The sequence below is a fragment of the Populus trichocarpa genome, chromosome 19 (genome assembly GCF_000002775.5).
Source record: "Populus trichocarpa isolate Nisqually-1 chromosome 19, P.trichocarpa_v4.1, whole genome shotgun sequence".
Classification (NCBI taxonomy): domain Eukaryota; kingdom Viridiplantae; phylum Streptophyta; class Magnoliopsida; order Malpighiales; family Salicaceae; genus Populus; species Populus trichocarpa.
The window spans coordinates 3,756,209-3,783,540 of record NC_037303.2 but is presented as its reverse complement, the minus strand read 5'-3'; the positions used below and the strand labels follow the sequence as shown (position 1 = coordinate 3,783,540).

General features: G+C 34.7%; 5 protein-coding genes across 10 annotated transcripts in view; 2 read left to right on the top strand and 3 right to left on the bottom strand.

The window, feature by feature from the left end:
• The window catches only part of LOC7469831 (germin-like protein subfamily 1 member 13), a 64,749-nt gene extending 44,117 nt beyond the window's left edge, over nucleotides 1-20,632 (top strand). For 2 of the 3 annotated variants that reach the window (XM_052449304.1, XM_052449305.1), the window contains exons 2-3: nucleotides 19,682-19,832; nucleotides 19,972-20,632. In XM_052449304.1, the coding sequence (XP_052305264.1) occupies nucleotides 19,709-19,832; nucleotides 19,972-20,525 (678 nt within the window). In that variant the 5' untranslated portion in view covers nucleotides 19,682-19,708 and the 3' untranslated portion in view covers nucleotides 20,526-20,632. Of the gene's footprint in view, nucleotides 1-19,628; nucleotides 19,833-19,971 lie in introns of those variants that run through there. The other variant, XM_002325335.4, reaches the window with a different exon arrangement.
• Nucleotides 1-26,013, bottom strand: part of LOC7469832 (germin-like protein subfamily 1 member 7) — an 80,595-nt gene extending 54,582 nt beyond the window's left edge. The window contains exon 1 of the mRNA XM_052449309.1: nucleotides 25,966-26,013. The gene's annotated coding sequence lies outside the window, so the exon portion shown is untranslated. The remainder of the gene's footprint in view (nucleotides 1-25,965) is intronic.
• The window catches only part of LOC112325612 (germin-like protein subfamily 1 member 13), an 80,603-nt gene extending 54,582 nt beyond the window's left edge, over nucleotides 1-26,021 (bottom strand). Inside the window, exons 1-2 of one of the 2 annotated variants that reach the window (XR_008058146.1) lie at nucleotides 25,818-26,021; nucleotides 25,075-25,678 (exon numbers count right to left, since the gene is read on the bottom strand). Coding sequence is in view for 1 of the 2 variants with exons in the window: in XM_024592420.2 (XP_024448188.2) it covers nucleotides 25,125-25,678; nucleotides 25,818-25,941 (678 nt within the window). In the remaining variant the exon portion in view is untranslated. Of the gene's footprint in view, nucleotides 1-25,019; nucleotides 25,679-25,817 lie in introns of those variants that run through there. The other variant, XM_024592420.2, reaches the window with a different exon arrangement.
• LOC7453557 (germin-like protein subfamily 1 member 13) overlaps nucleotides 1-27,332 on the top strand; it is a 90,521-nt gene that overhangs the window by 44,111 nt on the left and 19,078 nt on the right. The window contains exon 1 of one of the 3 annotated variants that reach the window (XM_002325334.4): nucleotides 19,619-19,684. The exons of the other annotated variants lie outside the window; for them this stretch is intronic. The gene's annotated coding sequence lies outside the window, so the exon portion shown is untranslated. Of the gene's footprint in view, nucleotides 1-19,618; nucleotides 19,685-27,332 lie in introns of those variants that run through there. 3 annotated transcript variants of the gene reach the window in all.
• LOC7469828 (pentatricopeptide repeat-containing protein At5g18390, mitochondrial) overlaps nucleotides 9,015-27,332 on the bottom strand; it is a 51,885-nt gene continuing 33,567 nt past the window's right edge. Inside the window, exon 2 of the mRNA XM_052449303.1 lies at nucleotides 9,015-9,556. The gene's annotated coding sequence lies outside the window, so the exon portion shown is untranslated. The remainder of the gene's footprint in view (nucleotides 9,557-27,332) is intronic.

Below are 27,332 nucleotides of genomic sequence, written 5' to 3'. Positions count from 1 at the left end.
CAACATGTAATACGAGGTCCCATCTAGCGACCTCCAAATAGCGAAACACGAGATCCCTTCTGGCGATCTCCTTTAATCAACTTGGAATCCCAATCTGGCGATTCCTTTTAACCAACATGAAATATGAGGTCCCATCTGGCGACCTTCATCAACTTGGAATCCCATCTGGCGATTCCTTTTATTCAAAGCTGAAATACGAGGTCCCTTCTGGCGACCTCCTTTGACCAATATCGAAATACGAGATCCCTTCTGGCAATCTCAAACAACTTGGAATCCCATCTGGCGATTCCTTTTATTCAATATGAAATATGAGGTCCCTTCTGGCGACCTCCTTTAACCAATATCGAAATACGAGATCCCTTCTGGCGATCTCAAACAACTTGGAATCCCATCTGGCGATTCCTTTTATTCGAAGCTGAAATAATGAGATCCCTTCTGGCGATCTCCTTTAATCAAAAACCAAAAAATCTATTTTGTAAATCGGTCAACCTGGAATCCCATCTCGCGATTCCCTTTAACCGATTGCTCGATGTCGTTCTTCCTGATGGCAGGGTTTGAAAATTATTATCTTCTCTTCTCGTTGTTCTAGAATCAACTCAATGATTCTTTCTTCATCTCCAATTTTGTTGGAATGCATTAAGGTCTCCTCCTGTAATGATCCAAAAAACATATATGCAATGATTTATGATTAGATGCCATGCATGCATTTGTACCTGGTTTTGAAACATAGGCCCCATCATCTTCTTCTATTTCATGAAACTCTCTCTTGATATGAGCTTGCTTTTGAAGTCGTATGCTGGATTCATTTCTCGTGCTACCTCTTTTTACCTATCATATCTTTGAGAAGAAGTCTTCGACTTTTTACAAGTAGCTTTTTCAAAATGTATGATTTGTCATTGTCGTCTTTGTCATGCTTTTGTCAAATGCTTTAGCTTGGTTTTCAAATCTATGGGCTTCCAACCAATTTTAAACACGTAAAACTTTTCAAAAAACAACTCGTTTTGCCCCCAGTGTAGGGGTGTGATCCTAGTCCGGGTTTTTATAAAGAAGAAATTCATTCCGGCTCAAATGGGACCACCAACGATATACTCTTTAGAGAGTGAAGGGATAATGAAGTTTTCTCATTTTAAAATGCACATTGTTAGGATGGATAATCTATGTTTTTATCTTGAAAGGAATTTATAGGTGATTTATCAATTCATTATGCTATCAGAGGTAAGGTCAATTTCAAAAAGAACTCCACGCTTTTTCTAAAAGTGGTCTCAATGTCGGGTGACCTGCCCGTTGTACAATTTTTAGAAAAACTCCATGCTTTTTTTAAAAAAAAAATGGTCTCAATGTCGGGTGACCTGCTCATTGTAAGATTTTTAGAAAAACTCCATGCTTTTTCTGAAAAGCGGTCTCAATGTCGGGTGACCTGCCCGTTTTGAATCTCAAAAGAAATCATCTTACCTCAAGGAATGAAGCAGTGCTGGTTCACAACTCACCTGCGCAGTTCTTTTGACCTGAGATTCGGTATCTCAGCGGTTCCCAAAAACTTGGAACTATTTTGGCTTTCGCCACACCTTTCCTGTCAGGTTAATGTTTATGACAATATAATATGCATGTTTTTGTTGCCTATTTTGGAAACATAGGCTCTCTTGTCACATTGCTAGGAGTACTGCCTTGCGAGTCGTTTGTTTGAATCATGTTCACCAAGAGACAGATTTTGCATAAGAAGATGGGTCAATGCCTAATGCTTGACAAGTTTGTTACCTTTCCTCCACAAACTCTCTAGCCAAAGATAAACAGGCAAAGCCGCGATTCTCAATCTTCCCTAGAAAGGCAACGGTTTTAGCTAGGCTTCGGCGCTAGCGAATGCTGTCCCCTCCCACTTTTCATGCATGGATTCTAATAATCCGATCATGCGCAACAACTTTGTCCATTTGCTCATTCGTCTTGGTCATCTTTTCTATGAGCAACATATTGGTTTTGTTCAAAGCAGCATTGCTAGCGTCTATTTGATCCTTGTATTTTCCATTGCTGCTAGCTTATTGTCCAAATACTTCACCTTTTCGCGCTCCTTGTCAAGTTTTATCCTCATAACTTTTATCTCATTCTTAACCGCTAACTTTGCTTCAATAGCCTTAAACCTTTCCTTTTACTCTCTTCCTTTACAATCTCCATCAAATGGTCTTCCTAATCCTATCCATCCGTTCGAATTGAACTTGTGCAGATTTTTCTTGGGTATATTTTATGCTTCTTTGGCAATCTTTAAAGTCAATCTCCATTGCTTCAAGTTCAAAGCAACTTTGCATCCAATCCAAACTCATCCCTCCTAGCTCCTTCTCACTTCTTTCCTAGCAATCTTCTCTTCACCTAGCTTTAACTCAAGCTTTGTTATCCTCGCATCAATAGATTGTATTTGCTCATCCTTTCTGCTTTTGCTCAATTTTAACCGAAACTTTTCCACTAGTCTTCCTTATTGACCATTTTCCTCTTAATAGGCTCCTCTATAGTTTGGGGAGATTTGGCTTCTATTAGCTGAAGCAGCTAAGTCTCTCCATCTTGCATATCTTTCACTTGCACTTAGATCCTCCAAACTCCTATCTCAACCAAAACCAGATGCTTCCAATCTTGTTTGATGATCTCCACAACTTCTTGTGTAATGGGATCTTCGAACAAACCAAAGAATTGAGCAATTCCTATAGTCCTTGGAACAAATTGCATGCCCCCAAGTTGCCTTACCACAAGGGTAGGAGCATAACTTACATAACTTGTGATCCTTACCAAAAGCACCCAGCGTCTTTGCCCACAACTCACTAAGACATCCACTACAGTGACCCACGGGGCTCTCTACTGAAATCACTATTAGGCAAACCTTCTACTTTGTCAACCCAAATCTGGTTGCCTAGATTTTCCCATTCTTTTCTTCTACCAACTTCAGGGGTCTTTGGGTGAACCACGAAAAATTATTAAAGATAGGCCTTTTTGTTTCGATGTGGCTAACCATCTAGATATACAACAACTACATGCAGCATCCCATTGCTCCTTTTCCGGTCTTCCTACAATGGTTAAGTGTCACGATGGTTTCAGCTAAATTAAAAAAACACTAGGTTGATTTGTGTATTCTCATACTCTACATAAGCAGCAGCGGCCTCCAAACTCACTACATTCGTCTGGCCTGGGAACAACACAAGGCCAAATATACTCTATTTCTGATCCTGACCTTTTTCTAGTTCAATTTCTAACATCCTCCACTTCAGACCGGTACCATTCTTTTTCCAAAAACTTTTCCAAGTTGGCAATTCTGAGCAGTTTTGACAGTTCGGGGGTGATCTTGTCAAATCTCAAAGGAAAATAAATCATATACAAATTGTTTGGAAACTCAGTCAACATCCTATATTGGGACATAGGTTTATGCTTCCAAAAGAAAAATACCGGTAGTCTGGCTCCCAAAAATAAACTAAGGCTCGCACAGCTGTGCTTAAACTTCTACCCTTGCGATTTCTACCAAACGTCTATATTTCCTAAAAAACGCATCCTCATCCACATTCTGAAAGTGAGTCATTAACTTGGTCACCTCATTCATAATGCAATTCAGGTTCTTGATTGGTGACAACTTCTTAGCATCGCTTCTAAGGCAGTCTCCTTCAGTCAATTGTGACATTTCAGAATTTTTTCGTATTCTATGATGGAAAATTTAGCAATGGTGGCCATTTCATTCACAAGTCCTGGGAAAAATACCTTTAGGTTTAGACTTGTTTTGATGCAAAAGAGATTATGGAGCATACAACCTAAAGGTAGGTTCTAGTTCCTTTATGTGAGACATAGGATAGGTTTACTACTTGGTCTCTAAAAGGGTCTCATATCTGCCTAGTGACGTTCTTCGTAAAGACAGTATGGGGGCGTTGCAAGGAACAGTTAAGGTAAGTATACCCACCATTACCAAGCAGGCACTCAGATATGAGTTGGGTGTTTCACGCATCTGAACCCTGACCGATAGTCATAGGGCAAATCGCTAATCCCCCACCTAACTTAAAGCTCGTGTGTGCCTCTCAAAATCAAAGTATGTGATGCATGTGACAGTTCTATACAAATGCATGAACAATATGTATAAAAAAAATATATTTAAAGCATATAAGCAAATAACAAAAAGAAAAGACATATTAACAATAAACACTTGAAAACAAAAAAAAACAAATCAGACAAAAACAAAGCTTAGTCCACAAGGTCCCCAGTGGAGTCGCCATTCTGTCGCACGTGCGCGACGTCGCGGCGATCGTCCACCCTCGAATGTGTGATGGGATATATATATCTGGTAAATAAGGGGAGACAAGGAATTCTTTGTCTCTTAGCAGTGAGAGATGGTGTGGGAGTCGCCACCTAGTATTTTGGTCACTAGGAACCCTAACTGGTCTCAGAGATCGGGTACGGGGACTGGTTGCGTAAAGGGAAGGTATTAGCACCCCAAATACGCCATACCTAAGGTAAGCTGCATTGTTTATTTGTCTGATAAAATTCAAGGTCTCGTTGTGTTTCCTAGTTGTTGGGCCGTCCATGGTTCAAGAAAAGTCCTCCTCAATAAGGAGGTCCTTATCTTATCGAGTAAAACCTAACCGTTCTAATGTCTATGTATGTTGGTCTGTCTATGGTTCAAGAAAAGTCCTCCTCAATAAGGAGGTCCTTATCTTATCGGGTAAAAACCTAACCGTTCTAATGTTTATGTATGTTGGTCCGTCTATGGTTCAAGAAAAGTCCTCCTCAATAAGGAGGTCCTTATCTTATCGGGTAAAACCTAACCGTTCTAAGGTCTATGTAAAAAAGCTATATTTTTAATATCAGGAATACATTTTACGTATAAATTCTTAATCCCAAATACTAAAAGAAGACAAAAAAAAATTTTTAGAATTTTTGAAATATTGGCCTAGTTCTCATGGCTTGAATAAACTGGTTATTAAAGCCAAAATGCATGCTAATACATATATTGATTTTTGAAATTTCATTTGTTGTGTGAAAATATGCTGTTATAATATTTATATATATATATTGGAGAGACTAGGCCGTATGCATGAAAACAAAACATTTTTTTTTTGTAATTATGTATTTTTTGATGTTTTGACGCAAATCGGGTATTTTAATACTGGGTTTGTATTCTTACAGTATAAAAATATGAACCAGTATTGATCAAAATACAGTAATAAAATTACAACAAAATCACATATTTTTTGAAATAATTTTTGAAGAATTTTTAAAATTTGTTTTTTTTTTTTTTTTTTTTTGGGCCGGGCCTAGCTCGGCCCATGTGGCTGGGCTGAACCCAGCAGGCCTTACCAGGCCGTGAATTATATTTCACGTGAACAGTGAAATAGCATTTCACTGTTCACGTGAATTATATTTGACATGAACAGTGAAATAGCATTTCACTGTTCAAGTGAATTATATTTCACTTGAACAGTGAAATGCGAGAAAATGGTCTGCACAGCGACGAGGAAGGGGACGAACCTGGTGGCGGAAACAATGTTGAAGACGATGGCGAACACTCCTAGTGATGCAGAAACAAACCTGGTGGCGGAAACAATGTCTTCCGGTGGTTCTGACGGTGGTTCCAAGCGGCGGCTTCTCCTCCTTTCTCCTCTGTTTCTGCTTTTCCTCTGTCTGTCTCTGTTTTTTTTTGCTTCTTCTGCTTCTTCTCACAGTACAGGGCTGTTATCCATTATGGGGAGGGAGGCAGCAGCTGGCAGTGGCTCTAGGGTGGCGCTGGCGGCGGCGGCCTGGGGAGCTGATTCTGAAGAAGTCTTTCCCTCTGTTTTTTCTCTGTTTTTTTCGTTTCTTCCCCTCTCTTCTGTCCGTTTTTTTTTCTTCCCCCCTCCTGTGTCTGTTCTCTTCTCTATTTATAGGAAAAAATGTAGCAGGTGCGCCTTCAATCACGCAACGGCTGGTCGGCCAGTGACCCGTTCGGTGGTCTAAAGGTGTGGGGACGAGGAGAGAGAGGCGGGACGGTTTTTTTGAAAATGGTTTTTGTCTTCTGTTGTTGTTCAACGGGGGAAGGAGGAAGATGAACAGTGTCGTTCAAAACGACACCGTTCTGGCCTTCCTCTTTTTTTTTTTTTTTTTTTATGAAACGACGTCGTTTTGGATAAAACGCGCCGTTTCATTTAAATGAGCCAAACTTCAAATCAGTCCTCTATCATTTCTTGTTCATTTCAATTGTATCCCTGCCAAATTCGATCTCCGCCCCCATAGTTGGCCGCGTTTTTCACTTTAGTCCTTGGCCTCTGATTTATGCAATTAAGCCCTCAATTGATCAATAAACTTCCAATTTCTTCAATTAGGCCCCTGAACCAAAGTAAAACAGCCCCCTCTATTTACCCGGTTTTTTCAAATTGGTCCCTGGTTTCGGTTTTTTTAATTAAACCCCTAATTGGTCATTAAACTTCAATATTTATTCAATTAAACCCCTGATTTGACCCAATAAATTCCTAAAAAATATATTTTGGTCCCAGAACTTAAATTTCTTCTAATTAAAGCCCAAATTGACTTAAAAATCAATTTTTCTTCCACTCAAATCTCCTATAAATTCATTTAAAAATCCAATTAAGTCCATAAACATCCAAATTTGGGCTTTTCTCCTCAAATTTCAAATTTTCCTTGTCAACAGGGCTCTCCTCCTTCAAGAATATATTATCAAAAATTCCATCTTTGTATTTTTAACCTCATTGACCAATTTTCCAACCATTTTCTAAGCGCTTCTGCCTCCTGTTATTTTTCTAACCTCCTTTGGCTATATATTTTTATATATATTTTATGGGGACCCAAAAATGGGTTACAACAGTTATGAGGTTTTTCAATCTGCAAAGCCTCCCCTAGTTCCAGCATTAAACAAACCTCATCACCTTCAGAAGGTTCATTGTTTTCGCCATGTGCTAGCAAGTTCCTCCTGTTACACATCTGAATTGTTGAGTCCTCAGTATCCATCTCACTCTTATTAACTGTTTCATTCAAACTCCCATCAGCTGTAATAATCTTTGTACGTCGCAACTTTGTTCTTTTTTTAGCAGATAGAGCAGTTGCACTCTCTTTTGTGTTTGCTTCAGAGTGTAAAATAACACGATGATTCATGTGTTGCGGTTCCAGAATTACTAAGGCTTGAGGATTATAGGTTGATTGAAGGGCCAAATCATAGTTTGATCCAGATGAAATAGAAAGAAGTAAGATGGGCTTTGAGATCCCTTGTCCATGTGAGAATGAAACTTTTGACCATAAACTGGACTTACAATCTGGGCCCTTACAAAGAAGTCAAGGCCCAAGGCAGCTGCAGGGCTTCTAACATCTTCTTTCAAAAGAGGAGTGCCCTGTTCCATATATAGGGTAAGAGCATTGGGAATGGGACTGCATTTTATATAGTTGCTGTTAGAAATAGGAAGATTGTATGCTGTAATTTCTGGAAATCTCTATGAAGATGAAGCAGCATGTTGATCTTGCATCGCATCAAGATGAAGAGCATTAAATATGACAAGAGAGCTATCATCAAAAGGTGATAGCTTGTCTCCATCCTTTGCTTGCTGCCGCCCCCAAGAGTCCTTGTGACTGATGGAGACACACCTGCTCTGTCCTCATCTGTGTCTACGTCATCAGCCACATCAACCAAGTCTTCCTCATCATCCCCATCCCCTTGCTCTAGGGACGTCTGAAAGTCATCCATGGTGTATGAAATAGAGCCAGCAATTGGGTAATGTAAATGGTCCATCTCCTCTATCTTAACCTGATATGTTTGATTATTGAGTTGCAAAACAATCACCTTATTCACCTTATCCAGTTGTGTACCAATGAGGATCCGTAACTGTGATAGTTCAAAATGCTTGAGAGTGGTTTTATCATAACCTATCATCTGACCAGTTCTTTCTAAAATCTTTGTGAGGCATCTGCAATTCCACCCTATAATGGGTAGATTTTTTATTGTTATCCAGGTCATCCGATTCAAAGTTGTGTCAGTCTCAGCCCAAGGGCGTACTTCCTCAAAGAAAACATCCCAGCATTCATTATTCTTCCTCCATGATTCCATTAACATGTCTCTAGTATAAAAATTATGAGGACCTGAGATGCCCCAAGAAAGCGCAGTCCAGCAAAATCTATATCATGTTGGAGCAGTCCAAAACATATAGAAGAGTAATTGGACCTTTTTTTGATTTTTCCAAGAAGACATCTCTTTAGCCAAGCATAATCCTCATCTTCAATATCAAGGGAGAATTTTTCAAAGTAATCCTCTAGTCCAGAAGCCACAGGTAGATGTGTTTGTTCCGCTTTTCCTTCACTAAGTACCTCTTTTCCTTCACTGAGTACCTCTTTGTAACTTCTTACATCTCTTTCACTAATAGGCACTCTTATAGTTGTTTTGGGTTTTGATCTGTCTAGAGCTTTGTTCTCTCTTGGAATCTTTTTAGAATGTCTGGCGAAATTAGCCTTCAGTCTATGACATTCAAACCAAATGTCATTCACACTCTCTAGCAAAACTTTATCAGAAAAGTTTGATGTTATTGTTACAAAACCGAAAAGACTTCCTGATTTGTTAACACGCCTAAATACATAGAGTTTGAGTACAGAGCCAAACTTGTTAAAAGAAGCCTTTATGCAATAGTAATCAGCCCATATTGAGAACCCTTCAAAGTAAATTTGTGGCACTGAAATGTTAAAGGAGTGGTTATTTTGGGTTTTTGGGCTAGGAATATTGCGATTATGTTTAGGAGGTGGTTGTTATTTTGAGTCAAGGTGGCTGTTGAAAAGGGATTTTTGGTTGTTTGTTGATCCGTGGAATGTTGTGTTTGTTTGAATGTTTGAAAAAGTGGCCATAGGTGGAGGAGAGGGTAGAGAGAAGGCAGAGCTTCAAAATTGAGTATGATCTTTTTGCTTATTTTATCACACAACTGAAGCAAGTCAGTCCAATTAGCAAACCATTAATTAATAGCAAGTTCCAAATATCGACTTGTGAAGGCTATGAATAAGGCATATAAATTCAAAGATCACGAACTGTCAACTGGCAAAATACTTGTGTAGACAATAACTTGTTTTAGATTAGATATATCATACTCAATTTTGAAGATTGATGCATCAACATTCAAAAGACAAGCTGTGAAATTGCTCTGTACTCTCATCTCAACACTTCATCTACTGCCTATACAATGCTAAACGATGATGCCATGAATCAGAAATTATGTGTACCAAAAAGGCTGAATGCATGCCATTGATATCTAGGAAAATAATATCGATGAGAAATGTAGCCCATTCATATCCCTTTGGCATATGCTTGAATATCAGTCATGTGAGCTATCTAGAATATCCAGACATTAAAGCATATTTCCTGTAGCTGAAAAATGATATCTGGCCGAGTAATAGAAGAAAAACCTGAAATGGAACATGCCATGAAACCTAAGATGGTACTGCAAGGAAATGTGAGATCAGAAAACCAGTGCAGGTCTTGAAAGTTGACCGACCCTCTTCCCCTTGCTAGTTCATCTCTCACGAAATTAGTTCTTGACAGAGAACAGAACCTCAATGATGCTTCTATGACATCTACAGTCTCTTCAGAAAATACAACCAACTGTAAATCCCACATTTGCAAATGGCAATCCATGACACATTTTTTTAACTGACTGGAGACAATTCAAGTAAGTGGAAGAATGCAAGCATTATTAACCTACTAGCATAATTAATGAATTTATCTACTGAAGATGCTGAGAATGACTGGTAATCATCACATCAAACAACAGCCTCTTTCAAACAGACACTTGAGGGTGCGTTCTGGGTAGACTTCTTTGCGGATTATGTTTGCTATGTTGTGGATTAAGGAGAAGTAGGCGTCTTTTGTTGGTGGTGGTGGAGGGGAGAGTTTTGAGGTGGCGAAGAAGGAGGAGTTTGGTGGCGGAGAGGTGGTGATGGAGTGGTTTTGTGGAGCGGAGAAGCATTTTTATGTGTTTTGTGGTTCAGTTGGTGGAGTAGTGGAAGCTGAGGCTGGGGTTATGGCTTTATGCAGTCTTGTTGGTTGTTCGGGTTAAAAGCATAGTTAGACCCGGCTTAATTTAATCTTTGATCTAATTTATTATTTTTTTTTTTTAATACTTCTATAGCATGTCCATGAACATTTACATGTAAAAAAAATATAAACTCCAGTATAAAATATACATAGATAATAAGAAATCTAATATATTAAATTAATAGAAGAAACTTTATTGTGTATGGAATATAATAGCTTTTGAGAATTAGTAATTAAATATTTATGTGAGAAAAATATATTGATATATATTTAATGAAAATCCACAATAACTTAACCTCAATTTAAAATAAACTAGTGGTGGATCTGGTACAATTTAACCTTGAAATAAATAATTAAATTAAAAAAAAAACTCTAATTAAAAAAAAAAGGATAAAAAAAGAATGAGAAAAAAGGTGTAGCATTAAATTATTAGAAAGGAAAAGTTTATTGGGCCAATGTAAGAATAAAGAAAATATTAGGGCTAATTTAAGGGAAAAAATATTATAGTTGGGTTCAAAGTGAAAATGAGGGGAAAATATGGGGTTAATGTCTATATAACAAAAAGATACAGGATGAATGTGCAACCAAAAAAACTATGAGGGTCTAATATATAAATAAATGATTTATAGAGTATAAATAAAAGACTTGGCTTTTAAAGAAAGCCAAGTTGCAGCTGGCCTTGCATGCTAGGGAAGAGGAGAAAACCTTGTAAATTTATCATAATATTTTTGGTAAACACAGAAACATAAATTTAAGGGTTTTGGAAGATCAAAACCACGCAAAACAATTCAAGGGATAGAAGAGAGTATAAGTTGTAAGTGAGAGTTTTAGAGGAAGTGAAAGGAGAAAAGAGAAAATGAAGATGACTTAGTATTTCCTTACATTTGTTTCTTAATTTATAATCCATCAACATCAAGGATAAGAACTTCATCCAAGTTAATTAGATTGAATAAATATGTGATATAAGATGTGTTAAAATTGTTAGTGTATGTGAAATTGAGATTATGAACCTTAGTTGTTTGTTTTGATGTTGTTATAGTGGAATTATGTTATTTACTATGTGTAGTCATTAAATCATGATTTGATTGGGAATGTTTTTGTCTATGGATGATAGATTTAATTAGTTTGATTAATGTAAGATTCATGTTTAATGGTATTAGAAAGGATATTGAAATGGAATGGGTGCCTAAATGATGAAGAGATGCGCTAAAACACTTGGTTGCTTGTTAAAGTGAAGCTAAAAATAGGACACATTTATCACCAAACTTCCAACTATAATTTGACTCTAAAAATGATAAAATTTGAAATACATAACTTATTAAAGTTGTAGGTATGGATATTATATTTTAAATACAATTGTTTTTTGTGTAATTTAAAACTATGAAACTCCAGATATGGACTAAAAACTAACAAAATTACAATGTGACTATCTGGGCTGGCAACCCATTACAATGTGACCATCATGAAAAAAATCCTTGTATTTTTCAATCATCGGGCAGGTCTAGAACAATTAGACCACTCGCGAAATTCTTCGCGTTTCTTTTATCATCAGGCCGGATGCCCAAAACAATTTGATTCATTTCAAAACAAAAAGCAAAAAAAATAAATAAATAAAACAAAAATGGGTTGTCTTCCAAATGACATGTTGTCTCTGTAAAAGTCATATGTTTTTGAAGTTTTCAAGACTAAAAAAAAAATCTTTTCATATCTACTTTTCTTTATAAATTTACTACACAAAGCTAAAAAAAATGAAAATTTTCAATGTCTTTGTATTGTAAATATTATAAAAAGGGAGCAACTATCATAAACCAATTTTTACCCATTTATTTTTAATTTAATTTTAAGGAGGGTAAATCTTGAAAATTAAAAGACCAGGGGTTTGAATGCAAGGATTTAGAAACTTCAAGGACCAGATTGGAAATAACCATTCCAGCCCTAAAAACAGCACCGTTTCAATCAGGCGATGTTCGTCATCTTCGTCTTCAAAGCACCGAACGCCTGCCTGCAAAGAAGGAAACGAAAGTGTGAAACACCAGCATCCTAGTCCTTTTAAAACACAGAGAAGCAATCTTTATCTTCATGATAATCACAACCCGGCGAGATAAGGATTAGGCTTCGCGTCCGAGTCCTAGCAGGAAGCGTCTCCCTCAGCCGTGCTTATCAAGAGGAGAGACGTTAGGCTGAGGGAGAGGAGGATTGGTCACTATAAATACCCAACAGTTGACAAAGAAGGGAAAGGGGGAGAAAAATAAACCCAGAAACCAGAGGAGGAACAGAGGAAAAAAGCAGAGCAAAAACAGAGCATAAATATAAAAAAATACACAGAGAAGGAGAGAAAGGCAGAGGAGAGTCACAGATCAGCCCTGCCATTTTCTTCGTCCCTGCAAAAAAAAAAAGAACAACACTGAACCAAAGATTATTGACAACCAGCATCACCATTGTCTGCTGACCTTCATCTCGAAACCAGAGGAGACAGAACACAATCAAAGAAAGAAACAGAAGCCCCTGCATCTCAAGAACTGAGAAATCAAAAAAGGGGGGACAGTGGGCATAGCGGGGGAAAGAGTGGAAAGCAGTCGAACGAAAGTAGCCACACCAGCGTTGCAGCCTTCTTCGCCATCTCCAGAAACATGTGCGCCCATTCCCTTTTTGCTCTTCTGTGTTCAATAACATTTGAACAGTGCGAAGGTATTTTAATTACCTTCGCACTGTTGATGCACGCGTGAAATTGCTTCACGCGTACATCTGTTTTTTTTTTTGCCCAGCCGGGTCACTGGCTTGGGCCAGTGACCGGGCTGGCTGGGTCTAGCCCAGCCCATGTGGGCTGAGCTGGGCCTAGCCCAAAAAAATGTAAATAAAAAATAATAAAAATTATGAATGTAAAAAAATATAACTTTGAAATTTTTTTTTATTCATTGACGCCAGAGTCAGAATAAAAATATCGATTCAAATTTATTTCATTGTATTTTATTTAGTTATATAAAAATAAAAAATGTGCATGCAAAAAACAATAACATAAGATAAAATAAAATAAATTTATTGGTTTATTCACTGACGCTAGAGTTAGGAATAAAAATACTAATGTAAATTTATTTTATTTTGTTTTATTGTATTTTGCTTTTATTTAGCTACATAAAAATAAAAATAATGTGTATGCGTAAAAATAAATTGATTTTTATTTGTTTATTCACTGACACCAGAGTCAGGAGCAAAAAGAAATAATGATTTAAATTTATTCATTTTGATACCTACGTAATATTTACCAACGCCAGAATTGGAAATATTCGTAGTTGAATATTCACTTGCGCCAGAGTCAGGAATATTACACGCAAACCATCATAGTATAAACCAAAAAAAATGTTAGCAATTAATGACAAAGATCAGCAATGCAGCCTGCCTTAGGCAGGACGTTTAAGGGGTGATAATATCTTTCCTTTTACGTAACCAGTCTCGTACCATAGAATCTCTATTGACCAGTTAGAGTTCCTAGTGACCATAATACTAGGTGGCGACTCCTTAAACAAGAATATTCTCCATCAAAGAATAGGATGCCAGAAATCTATTCTTCCCAAAAATACTAATTTTTAAGGCCGTCGCGATGTCGGGTGCCACAAGTCTTACAACTTACACTTGATAAACCTTGGTAAAGATTACAAAAGTATATTGAAAAAGGGTTTATGAAAAACCAATGACTATCTTGCTTTAATTATTGAATGGAAGCCAATGTTTGTTGCTTCAATTATTGAAGAGAAGACAATGATCATGTTGCTTTGATATTGAATGAAGAGAGTGTGTGTTGTTTTCTTATAGAGAAGAAGAAGAAGAAGAAGTTGTTTTTATTATTGGATGAAAGCCAATATTTATAGCTTCCATCATTGAATAGAAGCCAATGATATATTTCTTACTTTCATTGATCAATGAAAGTCATTATTATGTTGTTCTTATCATTGGATAGAAGTTTATATTTATAGCTTTCATTATTGCTTTTATTGATAAATGAGAGTTGAAAATTGTATTTTTATATCTTATATTTCTAATGAAATAATCTTACTCACAAAGGTATAGTTAAAGGAGAGTTAAATAAAAAAGTGGTTTTAATTAAAGGATGGATAGAAACAAATTGTAAGCAAAAGGTAGATCGAGAAAGTATAAGCATTGCCTCACATATATGGAGGGGCAATAAAAGATTTTTTTTCTATTCGGCCCAATCTTAAATATTTTTTTTTGAGAATTGATTTCAATGTTAGGCTTCAATTTTAATTAGAAATCTTAAATTTGCTTAAAAAAAATTAAAGAATCCTCCCACGATCAAAAATCCAAGAAATTGATTTCCAAATGTTATCAACATCCAACTAAAATATTCAAACTATTTGTTTCTCATAAAAACTTCATATCCAAGATCTTCCAGCTTTGTCCACAAGAGCATCTACAAATAGCTTTTTTTTAGTCATTTTTCCACGAGATCTTCAACTCTTAACTTCTTTTAATATAACTGTCTAATCATATTTATTGAAGCATGTTGAGGTTTAAGAATATTTAATAGTTTCATCTTATTAAAAACCAACCAACCCTTTCATTATATAAAGGAAATGCATGCTTTTGATGACTCAAAAATCAATTCATAGAAAATCAACTTAGTATCCTGATTGAGAAAAACTCATAATTCATAGACACTTATCTTTGATTAGAAAAAAACACATTTTTGTGTTTGATTTTGGTTCAAAAAGAAAGAGAAGATGGTTTCTTAATAAGAGAGAATTGTTACTAAAAAAGAGAAGTTTGTTGTCATTTATCGATTTTCTAATTTAATATATGTAAGAGTAATTTAATTACTTTGAATAATTTAATTATTTTTTCAGATCAGGATATAAACTATGTTCTTTTTAAAATATTATGGGTACTAAATGTAATTCTTTTTTTAAAAAATGATTAATTTGTTTTTATTTCAACTTTAAATTTAAAAAATTAAAAAAAATCAAACCAAAATAAAACAAACAAAGATTTTTTTAATAAAATAAATAGTTTAGGCCCATATACCAAAGCATGTCCAAAAGGCTAAAAAAAAACCCAACTAAAATGCCCATAGACTATTTTTTTTTTAATGGAAAGTTAAACCAAATTAAATGGAAGCATACAATTTGAACCAATTGTTGATTGAGTTTCAATTGGATTATTTTTTATCTTAACGGAACCAAATCATGCCTTGTTTTAATTTTAGTATAATTCAAACTCGATTTATGTTTATAATCCTTATTAGTTTGTTTAAATTTTATTAGATATGTATGAAAGTTAACTATTGCAGAAGCACTCCAAAATATATCGAAACTAATTAAGAGAAATTTAATAGAAGAAAAAAAAAGAAAAAAAAAAAAAAATATATATATATATATATATATATATAGAAACCCTAAGAATGTGCCCATTGCTTTTTCCTATATATTGGATAAATTGCCTATACAAATTTCCTAGTAGAAAAACAATTTTTCAAACGAATAGAAATGTAATCCAACAAGTCTGCAGGTTACTATATGCTTACATCCAACATAATATTTCTTTAGTTAATTATGAATAATTGAGTCGAATTATAAGACTTTTAACGTTAGGGATCAAATTCGACAATTTGAGTAACATAAAGTACTGAAAATATAAAGACAAGTCGACTTTTAACTTCCTGCCGGGGGCGATCCTTTATGATATTTTTATTTTCCATTGGTGTATATAAAATTATTAAACTGTTAATCATATTTCTAATTAGTTTATTTTGAATTTAAAATTTATTAAATTGATTATTCATTTATTGGAATGTTAATTTAACATGATTAAATAACATTGTAGTCCTTAATGTTATTGGTATTTTAGATTTAGTCCTTTTAGTTTTGATTGTTATTAATCTTTGGTTTAATAAGAGAAGGGTCACGGCAGCTACAAGAATTAAAAGAGACAAAACAATTTTGTTGTAATTTTTTTTTTATATACCTAGATTAACTTAAGATGGATTTGAGTTAACTTAAACTTGAATTTGAATCAAAAATTTAAATCTTACAAATCCAATACCAAGCCCCCCATGGTTTTTTTTGGAATAACAACTGAGGCCCATTTAACATTACACGGTTTCTTTCCACCCTCCTCGCCAAACCAGAGAAAAGATCTAATCATTCTTTCAATATTTGCAGCAACACTAGCTGGAATAGGGAACATGGAAAGATAATAAATTGGCAGATTGTTCGGCACCAATTTAATCAAGCAAACCCTTCCACCAATAAATAGATGACGCCCTTAATTTCCAATTAGCTAATCTAAATTTTATTTTGCTAATAATAGGCTACAAAACACCAATAAGCAAGCCTAAATACTTGAAAGACAACCCCTCCTTCCGACACATAAGGCTATTTGCAGTATGAGTAGAGCTTCTTGAACTCCCAACTTCCATGGAAAAAACAGAAAAGGATCCTCAATTCCAACACCAATGATAAATCTTTATGAAAGCTTACCTTCAAACCTGAGATCAATTCAAAGCATGGTTGTCAAAATTGTGATTTTGACACGGCACGGAAAATGCAAAACAAACTCGGATCGTAAAAATAAATTGTAAAATCATAAAATCATAAGAAATTTTAAAATACATTAACTAAAAATTCATGCTTCAAATAAAAATTCATACATAGTTCAAGCACCTAAAAATACTTTCACAGACTCCACAGTATAATACTTTCAATGTGCTTCAGTACATATACTATACAATTAAATTTTTTTGTAAAATCATTCCATCATTCCATTAATAAAATGGCATCCTAAAATAATACTTTCAATCTACTTTAGTATATATACTGAAATGGCATCCTAAAATCATTCCATCATTCCACAGTCCACAGACTCCACAGTCCACACTACACAGACACAGAGCAACAACAACTAATTAATACGAGACACGAATAGAGACAATTGCCACATTCCAGAGACATGATTTCCACAGTCCACACCACGCTAAAACCATTCAATCAAGCAGACACAATTTCCACATTCCACAGTCCATACCACCCTAAAATCATTCCATCAATTCAATTCAAGGGACAGAAAAACATTATAAATGGACAAATTGTTATTCCAAATCATTATCAGGACCGGCAAAATCAACATTCAAAATCTGTAGAGGGGATAAGGGGAATATTACACTATTACAGTTTTACATTTTGAAGGCTAAAGATACAATTACAGGAGAACAACTTACGGTGAAGAGGAAGTCGTTGATGATGAAGGCTGAAGAGGAGAGCGATGTCGCCTGCTGCTGTTGATGAAAAAGAAGCCGTGAGCTGTTGATGATGGAAAAGAAAGGAGATCGTTGTCAACTTGCCACTGTTGATGAAAAGAAAGTCGTGAGCTGTTGAGGAGATCATCATCGTTGTTGATGAAAAGGAATCCGCGACCGTGAGCACTAATGACTAGAGTGAAGACTGGACTGATGACTGGAGTGAAGAAAGAGAAGGAGTGAAGACTGGACCGTGACCGTGATCGTGACCGTAATCGTCGCAGCTTTTGTGGTTGCCGGTTGGTTAATAGAGAAGGAGATTAGGGATTTGTATTCAGTGCAAAGGAAGAAAGGGATTTATTCCGCCCGATAACTGGAGTGAAGACTTTGAAGAATTGGCGTGACTGTGCATTTATACAGCCATTAGGCGTCGGACAATTGGAGCATGGGGGAACATTTTTCTTCAGTTTATGTGTTTTGGTGAAATCGCAAAATCAGTCCTGAACTCGTGATTTTTTTGCGATTTCACCCGATTTTAAAGATTTCACCCGATTTCACTCATTTTTTATTTTTTCAAACGATTCAACATGCAAAGCATGTTTTGACTCATAAAATCGTATGATTTTACGAGTCAAAATATGATTTTAACAACCTTGATTCAAAGCATCTTAGAATTCTCTTAATGTTCATTGAAGAGAAGAGAGATTATCAGACTGAAAATAAGAGTGTTATCGGCATGCTGAAAATGAGAGATATAGTTATGTCTTGTCCAAAATTGATGTCTTTAATGAGTCTCATGTCACAATAAATCTGATCATTAGAATGTTTTTTTTTTTTTTAGCTTATTTTGTCTTTTACTTTTACATTTAATCCTAGGCATTGATATCAAAATATATGGTGTTCAATTCCTCTAGTTTCAATAATCCTATTTATTGATAATTTCTTTTTCTAATATATATATTATTAGTTCTCACTACCTAGATACAGTATCATTAGTGTATACAATAGCACTTATTATTTTGTTTGAAGATTTTTCATTTTTTTATCAAATATCTTTTGTGATTCATCTAGGCTAATAAATTTACTTAATTCATTACTTATTTTTAATTTTTAGTAGTATTATATTTCTTTCAGAATTTTAAAAATTAATGATAACTATATTTATAAATTTATAAAGGTTCGGAGTATCCAAGCTCCCTTCAACTATAATTATTTATTTTCATTTAATCTCTCTTAAATGTCTAATATCATATGTAAGCTCTAGATGTTGATACTCTTATGCTTCTAAAATTTTCATTTATAAAGTTATGTTGTCTTTCAATTTAAGTTTTTAAAACTATCAATTCTATTTAATACTTCAATTAATAAATTGGTGTTAAATCTGCGTTAGGTTTACCACTTCATTTAATTTTATTTAATACTTCAATCACAACTTTATTTTTTTCATATGAATTTTTTTAAATGAATTTATTTTTTCATGTTATTTATTTGTTGTAAATTTGTTTGAGTTGATTTTCTTCTTCTTTTTTTCAAGCATTTCGAGTATTATAGAGTGTTGATTTATATTAATTTAATTATTTTATAGTATTGTAAAATGAATGTTTTAAAAAATATTTTTAAATAATTACCGAAAGAATTACATACGGTATTTTTCTGAGGAAAATACCGATGGAATAAAGCGGATAATTTTTTTTTGCGCGCTTTTTCCTTCAGTAAATCCATCGGTAATAATATTATTTTTTTATTACCAACGGACTTACCGACGGATAAAAAATTACTGACAAAAGATTCACCGACGGAGTATTTCCGTCAGTGATTTCGTTGGTAAATTAATTACCAACGGACTGATAGTACAAATACCGACAAAAAATTCTATCGGTAAATATAAAAATTATGGTAGTGGTTGTCTTTCAATTTAAGTTCTTTAAATTACGGTAGGAATATTGTGCGTTATATGATCAAAACCAGATGATATACAAAGGATATTATACTCGTTAATGTTGGCTAAGGCAACTTTATTTGTTGGACAATACATACTTTTCCAATTTGATCAACTAAGGATTCGATTATACAATTTTATAATTAAGGGATCAAAAAGTGGTTTGGCATTTTCTGTGTTGTTTTTATGGCTTTTTCCCAGGTATAATTGGTCATAGAAAATAGGAAAAAAGTACATCTAAATTTGTAACAAGACATCTTGCGTACCCAAGAGTCTAATGATGCAAGCATAAGAAGATAGAATATTCGAAGGACGACAAATGCATGTAGTGGTTGAAGGAAGATTCTTATCGCAGAAATAAAAAATAGATAACAATATCCGGAAGACTTTTTAATGCAAGATCGGTTCACTGACTCCAGTCTATAAATAGACTCCTTTCAAATGCAAGAATTCTCACCCCCTCAACTCAAGCAATAACAGCTAAAAGAGTGTTAAGTTATAGAGCTTCACTACAATGAGAAGTGTTCATTTCCTACTAGCTTTTGTTCTCTTGACTCTGGCATCCTCAATTGCCTCTGCCTCTGACCCCAGTCCCCTTCAGGACTTCTGTGTAGCCATCAATGATCCCAAGGCTGCTGGTAATGCATTCTTCTTACATCTATCATTTACATTTCATAAGAAGCTGCAGCCTCTTACGGCTTGTTATTAGCTATACATGAAAATCGTTCCCTTGTTTGTTCATGCATGCATGAATTGACCAGCATTTGTTTTGTGCAGTGTTTGTAAATGGGAAATTCTGCAAGGACCCGAAGTTGGCGACAGCAAATGATTTCTCCTTTTCAGGACTCAACATTCCCAGAGACACAGGGAACCGAGTTGGATCAAATGTTACTCTCTTAAATGTAGATCAAATACCAGGGCTTAACACGCTCGGCATATCTTTGGCTCGCATTGACTATGCACCAAATGGTGGCTTAAACCCACCCCATACTCACCCTCGTGCCACAGAGATTCTAGTAGTCGTCGAAGGCACACTCTATGTTGGATTTGTCACATCAAACCCAGATAATCGTTTCATCAGCAAAGTCTTATACCCTGGAGATGTTTTTGTGTTTCCATTTGGCCTCATTCACTTCCAACTCAATATTGCCAAAACCCCTGCAGTTGTCTTTGCTGGTTTAAGCAGCCAAAATCCTGGTACTATTACAATAGCAAATGCAGTGTTCGGGTCCGATCCTCTCATCAATCCTGATGTTCTTGCCAAGGCCTTCCATTTGGACATCAAGATAGTGAACTATCTTCAGAAACTGTTTGGAGGAAACAGTGAGTGATTAAGACGTGTAACATGGACTGTAGTAGCCTGATTTTACAATGTCTGGCAACCTTCTTTGTTATGTTAAAATACTAAATTAAGTACAATAAAATGGTTTCCTATAAATCTCAATGTGTTCCTGTCTTATCTTGGATGACATATATAATGTTTAAGTTCGTTAATTAGCCCTCTCTATGTTTCAAGTCTAAACATACACACAATTACTTCTTGGGTCTATAAAGGGACCAAATTTCAACAGGGATTCTACAGCTTTTTGACTATAAATTCTCGAATATCAGGAAACATCCTCGCATCCTTTGTCATAACCACAATTCATAAAATTTTGTGTCTTTGATGTCCAGTCCCTGCAATTAAATGCAACAATTGGTTTTGGACAGAAGTGGAGTATCCTTGTTGCTTAGCTCTGGAAGAGCAATAGCTTCAAAAATAACAAGCACAGTTCAAATTATTAAAAACTACTTCAACTAGGTAGTAGGTAGTGTTTGTGAATGTGATAATGGTTGCTTTTCAAAGTGTTTTTCGTTTTGAAAATATATGAAAATAATATTTTTTTTTATTTTTTAAAAATTATTTTTGATATCAATATATCAAAATGAATCAAAAATATTAAAAATTAATTTCAAGAAAAATAAAATTTAAAATATTATGAAATATGATTTTAACTACAAAAACAAACAACACGTAAACGTGGGAAGGGAGATTCAGACAGTCTAATTTCTTTTCTTCTGTCAAGCACATTTCTGCCCCAGGGGAATAGAATGATGTAAGAGTAAGAGCACAATTTCTTCCAAGAATATATGTCATTGACAAAGAAGAATGGTTTTATGATACTCATGTATTACACTCTAATACAGTAAAAGCTCTTTAAGGTTAGAAATTGCGCTGCCAACTAATATTTTGAGCTTGATTTTACTAAAGAGAATGAAGTTGGCTAGATTTGAACTTCTAATCTCTTCGTCTTTAAGTTTTTATATGTGAACTAAATCGATTTTAAAATTTTAAACTTGTAAGTGAAGTTTGACTAATAATTTTATTTTCAACAATTTCAATCAGAAATTAGAATCCGATGGATGGAAGGATATGAGAAAAATATACTGTAAGTACACCAGTCTTGGTATGCGAAAACTATATATGTCGACTTTTAAGACCAAAAAATAAAGAAAATGGTCACATAGCCTATTTATTAGTCTAGGGAAAGACATTATGTTAAAAAGAGTGTCTCTATATAATCTAACTACCGGAATTTGGAGGAAAAAAAAAGAATTAGGTGGAGAAATAATTTTCATTATTTCACCCCCTTTGAATTATGTTGGTGTACAAGTTGAAACGATGCAGTGTACTGCCTACTAAACTCGTCTAAGATTGGATCATAGCTTAAAGTGGATTACCAACTGAAACCACACCAAATAAACTAGAGAAATGTATGTTTAGCACATTGTTAACGCAGACCAGTTTTGAAAGCATACCTAATGTCTAATCATCCATATTTTTGTTAGTCAAAAAAATGACAATGCCAGTCAAGGAGGCCTTCAGACACAGAAGCAAGCAGAGCCGCCTCTATCTTAACTCCATTGGATCATATTATAGACAAAAGAGTAGTTGGGTTAGTTATACATATAGAAATCTTAAAAACCATGGTTTAAGACTTTCCAGCACTAATGCTGGACGAGGTGGTCAAGTAGCTAGGTTATTTACATTGAATTATCTTATACTTATTTCTCCCTGCTTTTGGCGTTGTGATAGTTTTTATTTTTTAAAGTATTTTTCAAATTGTTTTTTGTTTGATATATTAATATAAAAAATAATTATTTTTTAGATAGTTTTGATATATTAATAAAAAAAAAATCTTAAAAAATAATATTTTAAAAAAGCATCCACCAGATTACCAAACGCACTTGAAAAGGTGCGATGGCGCAACTTCTTAGTTATCGGGAGGCCTGAGAGTTTGAGCTATGGTTTTACAAGATTTTAATTATATTTGCAGCAAACTACCTAGGATTCAAAGTCATTTACTTTCATCAATTGCCAATTTTTTAAACGAAAGGGTCTGGCTAATTATGATTCTAAAAACAAAGGGATTAAACAATAATTACTCAAACAACAATCGCTAGGAATTTATAATGGCTCTCCGTAATTTGTTCAGGGATGGTTATCTACAAGTGCTAGAAATATTGGCAAGAAGATAAGGACATGCAGATTTCAGTAATTTTTCAAGATATCTGTGGATAGGATCAATGGAGACTTTCCAGTAAATTATGTACACTATAGGAGCACTCAATCCCACTCACTATTTTGTACATTCTTTACTCTCAGTGATGCTATCCATTAATTTGAATTGATCCAATTCCGTATGAACTTTCTCTCCTGAATCCGACTGCTCTAGCTACACATCCAAATACACCAAATGTAAAGAGAATGACTCGAGAACCCATGATTTTTATTTATTATTATTATTATTATTATTTTGCCATTTCAACTCCATCAAAATCCTCTGAAACCCATTAAATCACCAAGTCTGACCACAGATTTTATTTTATTTTTAAGGAAATCTATTCATGCCACCACTCCATTCTTAGACAACTACAGTGTGCTTCAGTCTGAGTTTTGGAACCATTTCATCAAGAAAGATTTGAAATTATGATTTGATGAAGAGGCCAGCCATGGTCATATATGTGGTGACATGAAAAATGGATGCCAAGGTTGGGGAGATGTGAAAGAAATTTCTGGGAAAGCTTATACAGAAGCAGCAAACATCATACTTACTAGGTTTAAGGACCAATCGTTTCATCAACAAGAACCAGTGTTCTAGTCCTTTCTAATACTAAAAAAGTCTGAATTTGAATTTTGAACTTCGATGTAGGATTACAAGTCCAAGTCCACATTGAATAATTACTGAGGAAGAAGATAGAGTAGCGTAAAATATGAGATTGGAATTACCACAACTGCCTTGAAAATTATATAAAGATATATAGATGAAGTGCTTCAACAATAAATCATCACTGCGATAAATTAAAAGATGAGTAGTTAGTCAGTTAACCATTACTATCTACTCGGTACAGCTTCATCAACTTCGAGATGACGGACACTACTGCTTCAGAACATCACCTATAAATTGTCAGGCAAGATTACTCACCCTCGACACCTCAAAATTTTGAAACTAATAATCTTAAGTCGTTATTAAGGGTGATCTTTTCCTTGTAGCTTTTGCATTATGGGTTCTGGCTTCCTAATTTGCATGTGCCTACGACCCCAGCCCTCTTCAGGATTTCTGTGCAGCAATAAATGACACCAAGTTTGCTGGTATACGTGGAAAAAACTTCACACATATATTAGCTTTGGACAGCTATGTTGAGGGGCCTGACTGGTGACTATCTAAAAAATAAATAAGTCTTTTATGGAACAAGAAATTCTTCGGTGTTTAAGTCATTATGTGTATGTAATGGGAAAATATAAAGGAAGAGTAAATAAAATAAAGGTTAGGGAGTGTGTATGTGGCCTAGAAGTTGTATGGCTAACCTGGTTTGGCCTGGCTTTAATGGCCTTTCGCTAGCTTTCATGGCATTTGTTTGATTTTAGGTAGGACTTGTCTTGCTAGTAAGTACTGATCTCTAGCTTGTAGGCCTGTTTTAGCTTTGGTTTTCTTATCTGGTGACTGGGAGTTTTATAAACCCAAGCCTTAGGAATTTCTTCATGGATAGGAGATTATATCATTACTGAAAAAATTGGTGTTGGTTTTGGTTTGGCTAGCCATGGTGGCTCGTGATTGACGTGTATGTCATGGTTGTTGTATCATGCCTGCTATTTAGTGAAAAACATTGGTGATGGTCTTTCATTAGGATAAAAAATGTTACCTGCTCTGCAAAGAAATAGTATAGAAAAAGTTGTGTTTATATATAAAAAAATTGTGTGTATGAGAAGTTTGTGTGAGCGGGATCTGAAAAAAAGCATAAAAAAGCAAGTTGGACAAGATTGGATAGATCGGGTCAACACCGGGTCTAGGGTGGTTAGGTCTTTTTTGTTAATTTTTCCCGTATGAAATTTCTTCATATAAATTTTTATCAATATTTTTTAAAGAGAGAAAAATTTTGTGTTGCTGGTGAAGTTAAACACTATGGTTATTAAGTGTAAAAGTAATATGGTCTCTATATGTGTTTCAAGAACATATTTTAGATGAAAATGTTTCACGAGTAGTTACAAAGATTGAAAAAAGATCCTAATTGTTTTTAGAGAAAGTGGTTATTAAGACTTGAAGAAGGATCTTTGATTTTTTTTGGAAATAAATGGTTTTCGAGCCCTGGAAAAAGGATCCTAATTGTTTCCTGATATTCGAGAATTTATAGTCAAAAAGCTGTAGAATCCCTGTTGAAATTTGGTCCCTTTATAGACCCAAGAAGTAATTGTGTGTATGTTTAGACTTGAAACATAGAGAGGGCTAATTAACGAACTTAAACATTATATATGTCATCCAAGATAAGACAGGAACACATTGAGGTTTATACGAAACCATTTTATTGTACTTAATTTAGTATTATAACATAACAAAGAAGGTTGCCAGACATTGTAAAATCAGGCTACTAGTCCATGTTACACGTCTTAATCACTCACTGTTTCCTCCAAACAGTTTCTGAAGATAGTTCACTATCTTGATGTCCAAATGGAAGGCCTTGGCAAGAACATCAGGATTGATGAGAGGATCGGACCCGAACACTGCATTTGCTATTGTAATAGTACCAGGATTTTGGCTGCTTAAACCAGCAAAGACAACTGCAGGGGTTTTGGCAATATTGAGTTGGAAGTGAATGAGGCCAAATGGAAACACAAAAACATCTCCAGGGTATAAGACTTTGCTGATGAAACGATTATCTGGGTTTGATGTGACAAATCCAACATAGAGTGTGCCTTCGACGACTACTAGAATCTCTGTGGCACGAGGGTGAGTATGGGGTGGGTTTAAGCCACCATTTGGTGCATAGTCAATGCGAGCCAAAGATATGCCGAGCGTGTTAAGCCCTGGTATTTGATCTACATTTAAGAGAGTAACATTTGATCCAACTCGGTTCCCTGTGTCTCTGGGAATGTTGAGTCCTGAAAAGGAGAAATCATTTGCTGTCGCCAACTTCGGGTCCTTGCAGAATTTCCCATTTACAAACACTGCACAAAACAAATGCTGGTCAATTCATGCATGCATGAACAAACAAGGGAACGATTTTCATGTATAGCTAATAACAAGCCGTAAGAGGCTGCAGCTTCTTATGAAATGTAAATGATAGATGTAAGAAGAATGCATTACCAGCAGCCTTGGGATCATTGATGGCTACACAGAAGTCCTGAAGGGGACTGGGGTCAGAGGCAGAGGCAATTGAGGATGCCAGAGTCAAGAGAACAAAAGCTAGTAGGAAATGAACACTTCTCATTGTAGTGAAGCTCTATAACTTAACACTCTTTTAGCTGTTATTGCTTGAGTTGAGGGGGTGAGAATTCTTGCATTTGAAAGGAGTCTATTTATAGACTGGAGTAGTGAACCGATCTTGCATTAAAAAGTCTTCCGGATATTGTTATCTATTTTTTATTTCTGCGATAAGAATCTTCCTTCAACCACTACATGCATTTGTCGTCCTTCGAATATTCTATCTTCTTATGCTTGCATCATTAGACTCTTGGGTACGCAAGATGTCTTGTTACAAATTTAGATGTACTTTTTTCCTATTTTCTATGACCAATTATACCTGGGAAAAAGCCATAAAAACAACAAAGAAATTGCCAAACCACTTTTTGATCCCTTAATTATAAAATTGTATAATCGAATCCTTAGTTGATCAAATTGGAAAAGCAAGTATGTATTGTCCAACAAATAAAGTTGCATTAGCCAACATTAATGAGTATGATATCCTTTGTATATCATCTGGTTTTGATCATATAACGCACAATATTCCTACAGGTATTGGTAAACCTAACGCAATTGATAGTTTAAATAAAATTGATAGTTTAAAAAACTTAAATTGAAAGACAACCACTACCACAATTTTTATATTTACCGATGGAATTTTCTGTCAGTATTTGTACTATTATTCAGTTGGTAATTAATTTACCAACAAAATCACCGACAAAAATGCTCTATCGATGAATCTTTCGTCAATAATTTTTTCTCCGTCTGTAAGTCCGTTGGTAATAAAAAAGTATTATTACTGATGGATTTACTAATGGAAAAAACACGCAAAAAAAAAAGAAAAAATTATCCGCTTTATTCCGTCGGTATTTTCCTCGGAAAAATACCGTATATAATTCCATAGGTAATTATTTAAAAATATTTTTTAAAAAATCTATTTTACAAAACTATAAAATAATTAAATTAATATAAATCAACACTCCATAATACTCAAAATGCTTGGAAAAAAGAAGAAGAAAATCAAATCAAACAAATTTGCAACAAATAAATAACACGAAAAAATAAATTCAACTAAAAACATTCATATGAAAAAAATGAAGTTGCGATTGCTAAAAATTTAAAAATCCTATAAATAAATCAACTAAAAATTGATCTCATATAAAAAAAAATCTCACAACAACATTTATACAATTATTAAGAACAAAAACAATTAAAAATAAAATAAAAAACAAATATAGTGAAAAAAATCATGAAAAAAGAAGAAAAAAGAAAAATCTTACCTTAATGTAGTTGCAAGTGAAGCTAAGGAGAGAAAAAAAAATTTGTAAAGCATATTAATTAAAAAAAAAACTAACAGGATAAAAGAAGAAAGAAGAAGAAGACATACCCGAGCATGGAGGAAAAGAGAAGGAGATGAGG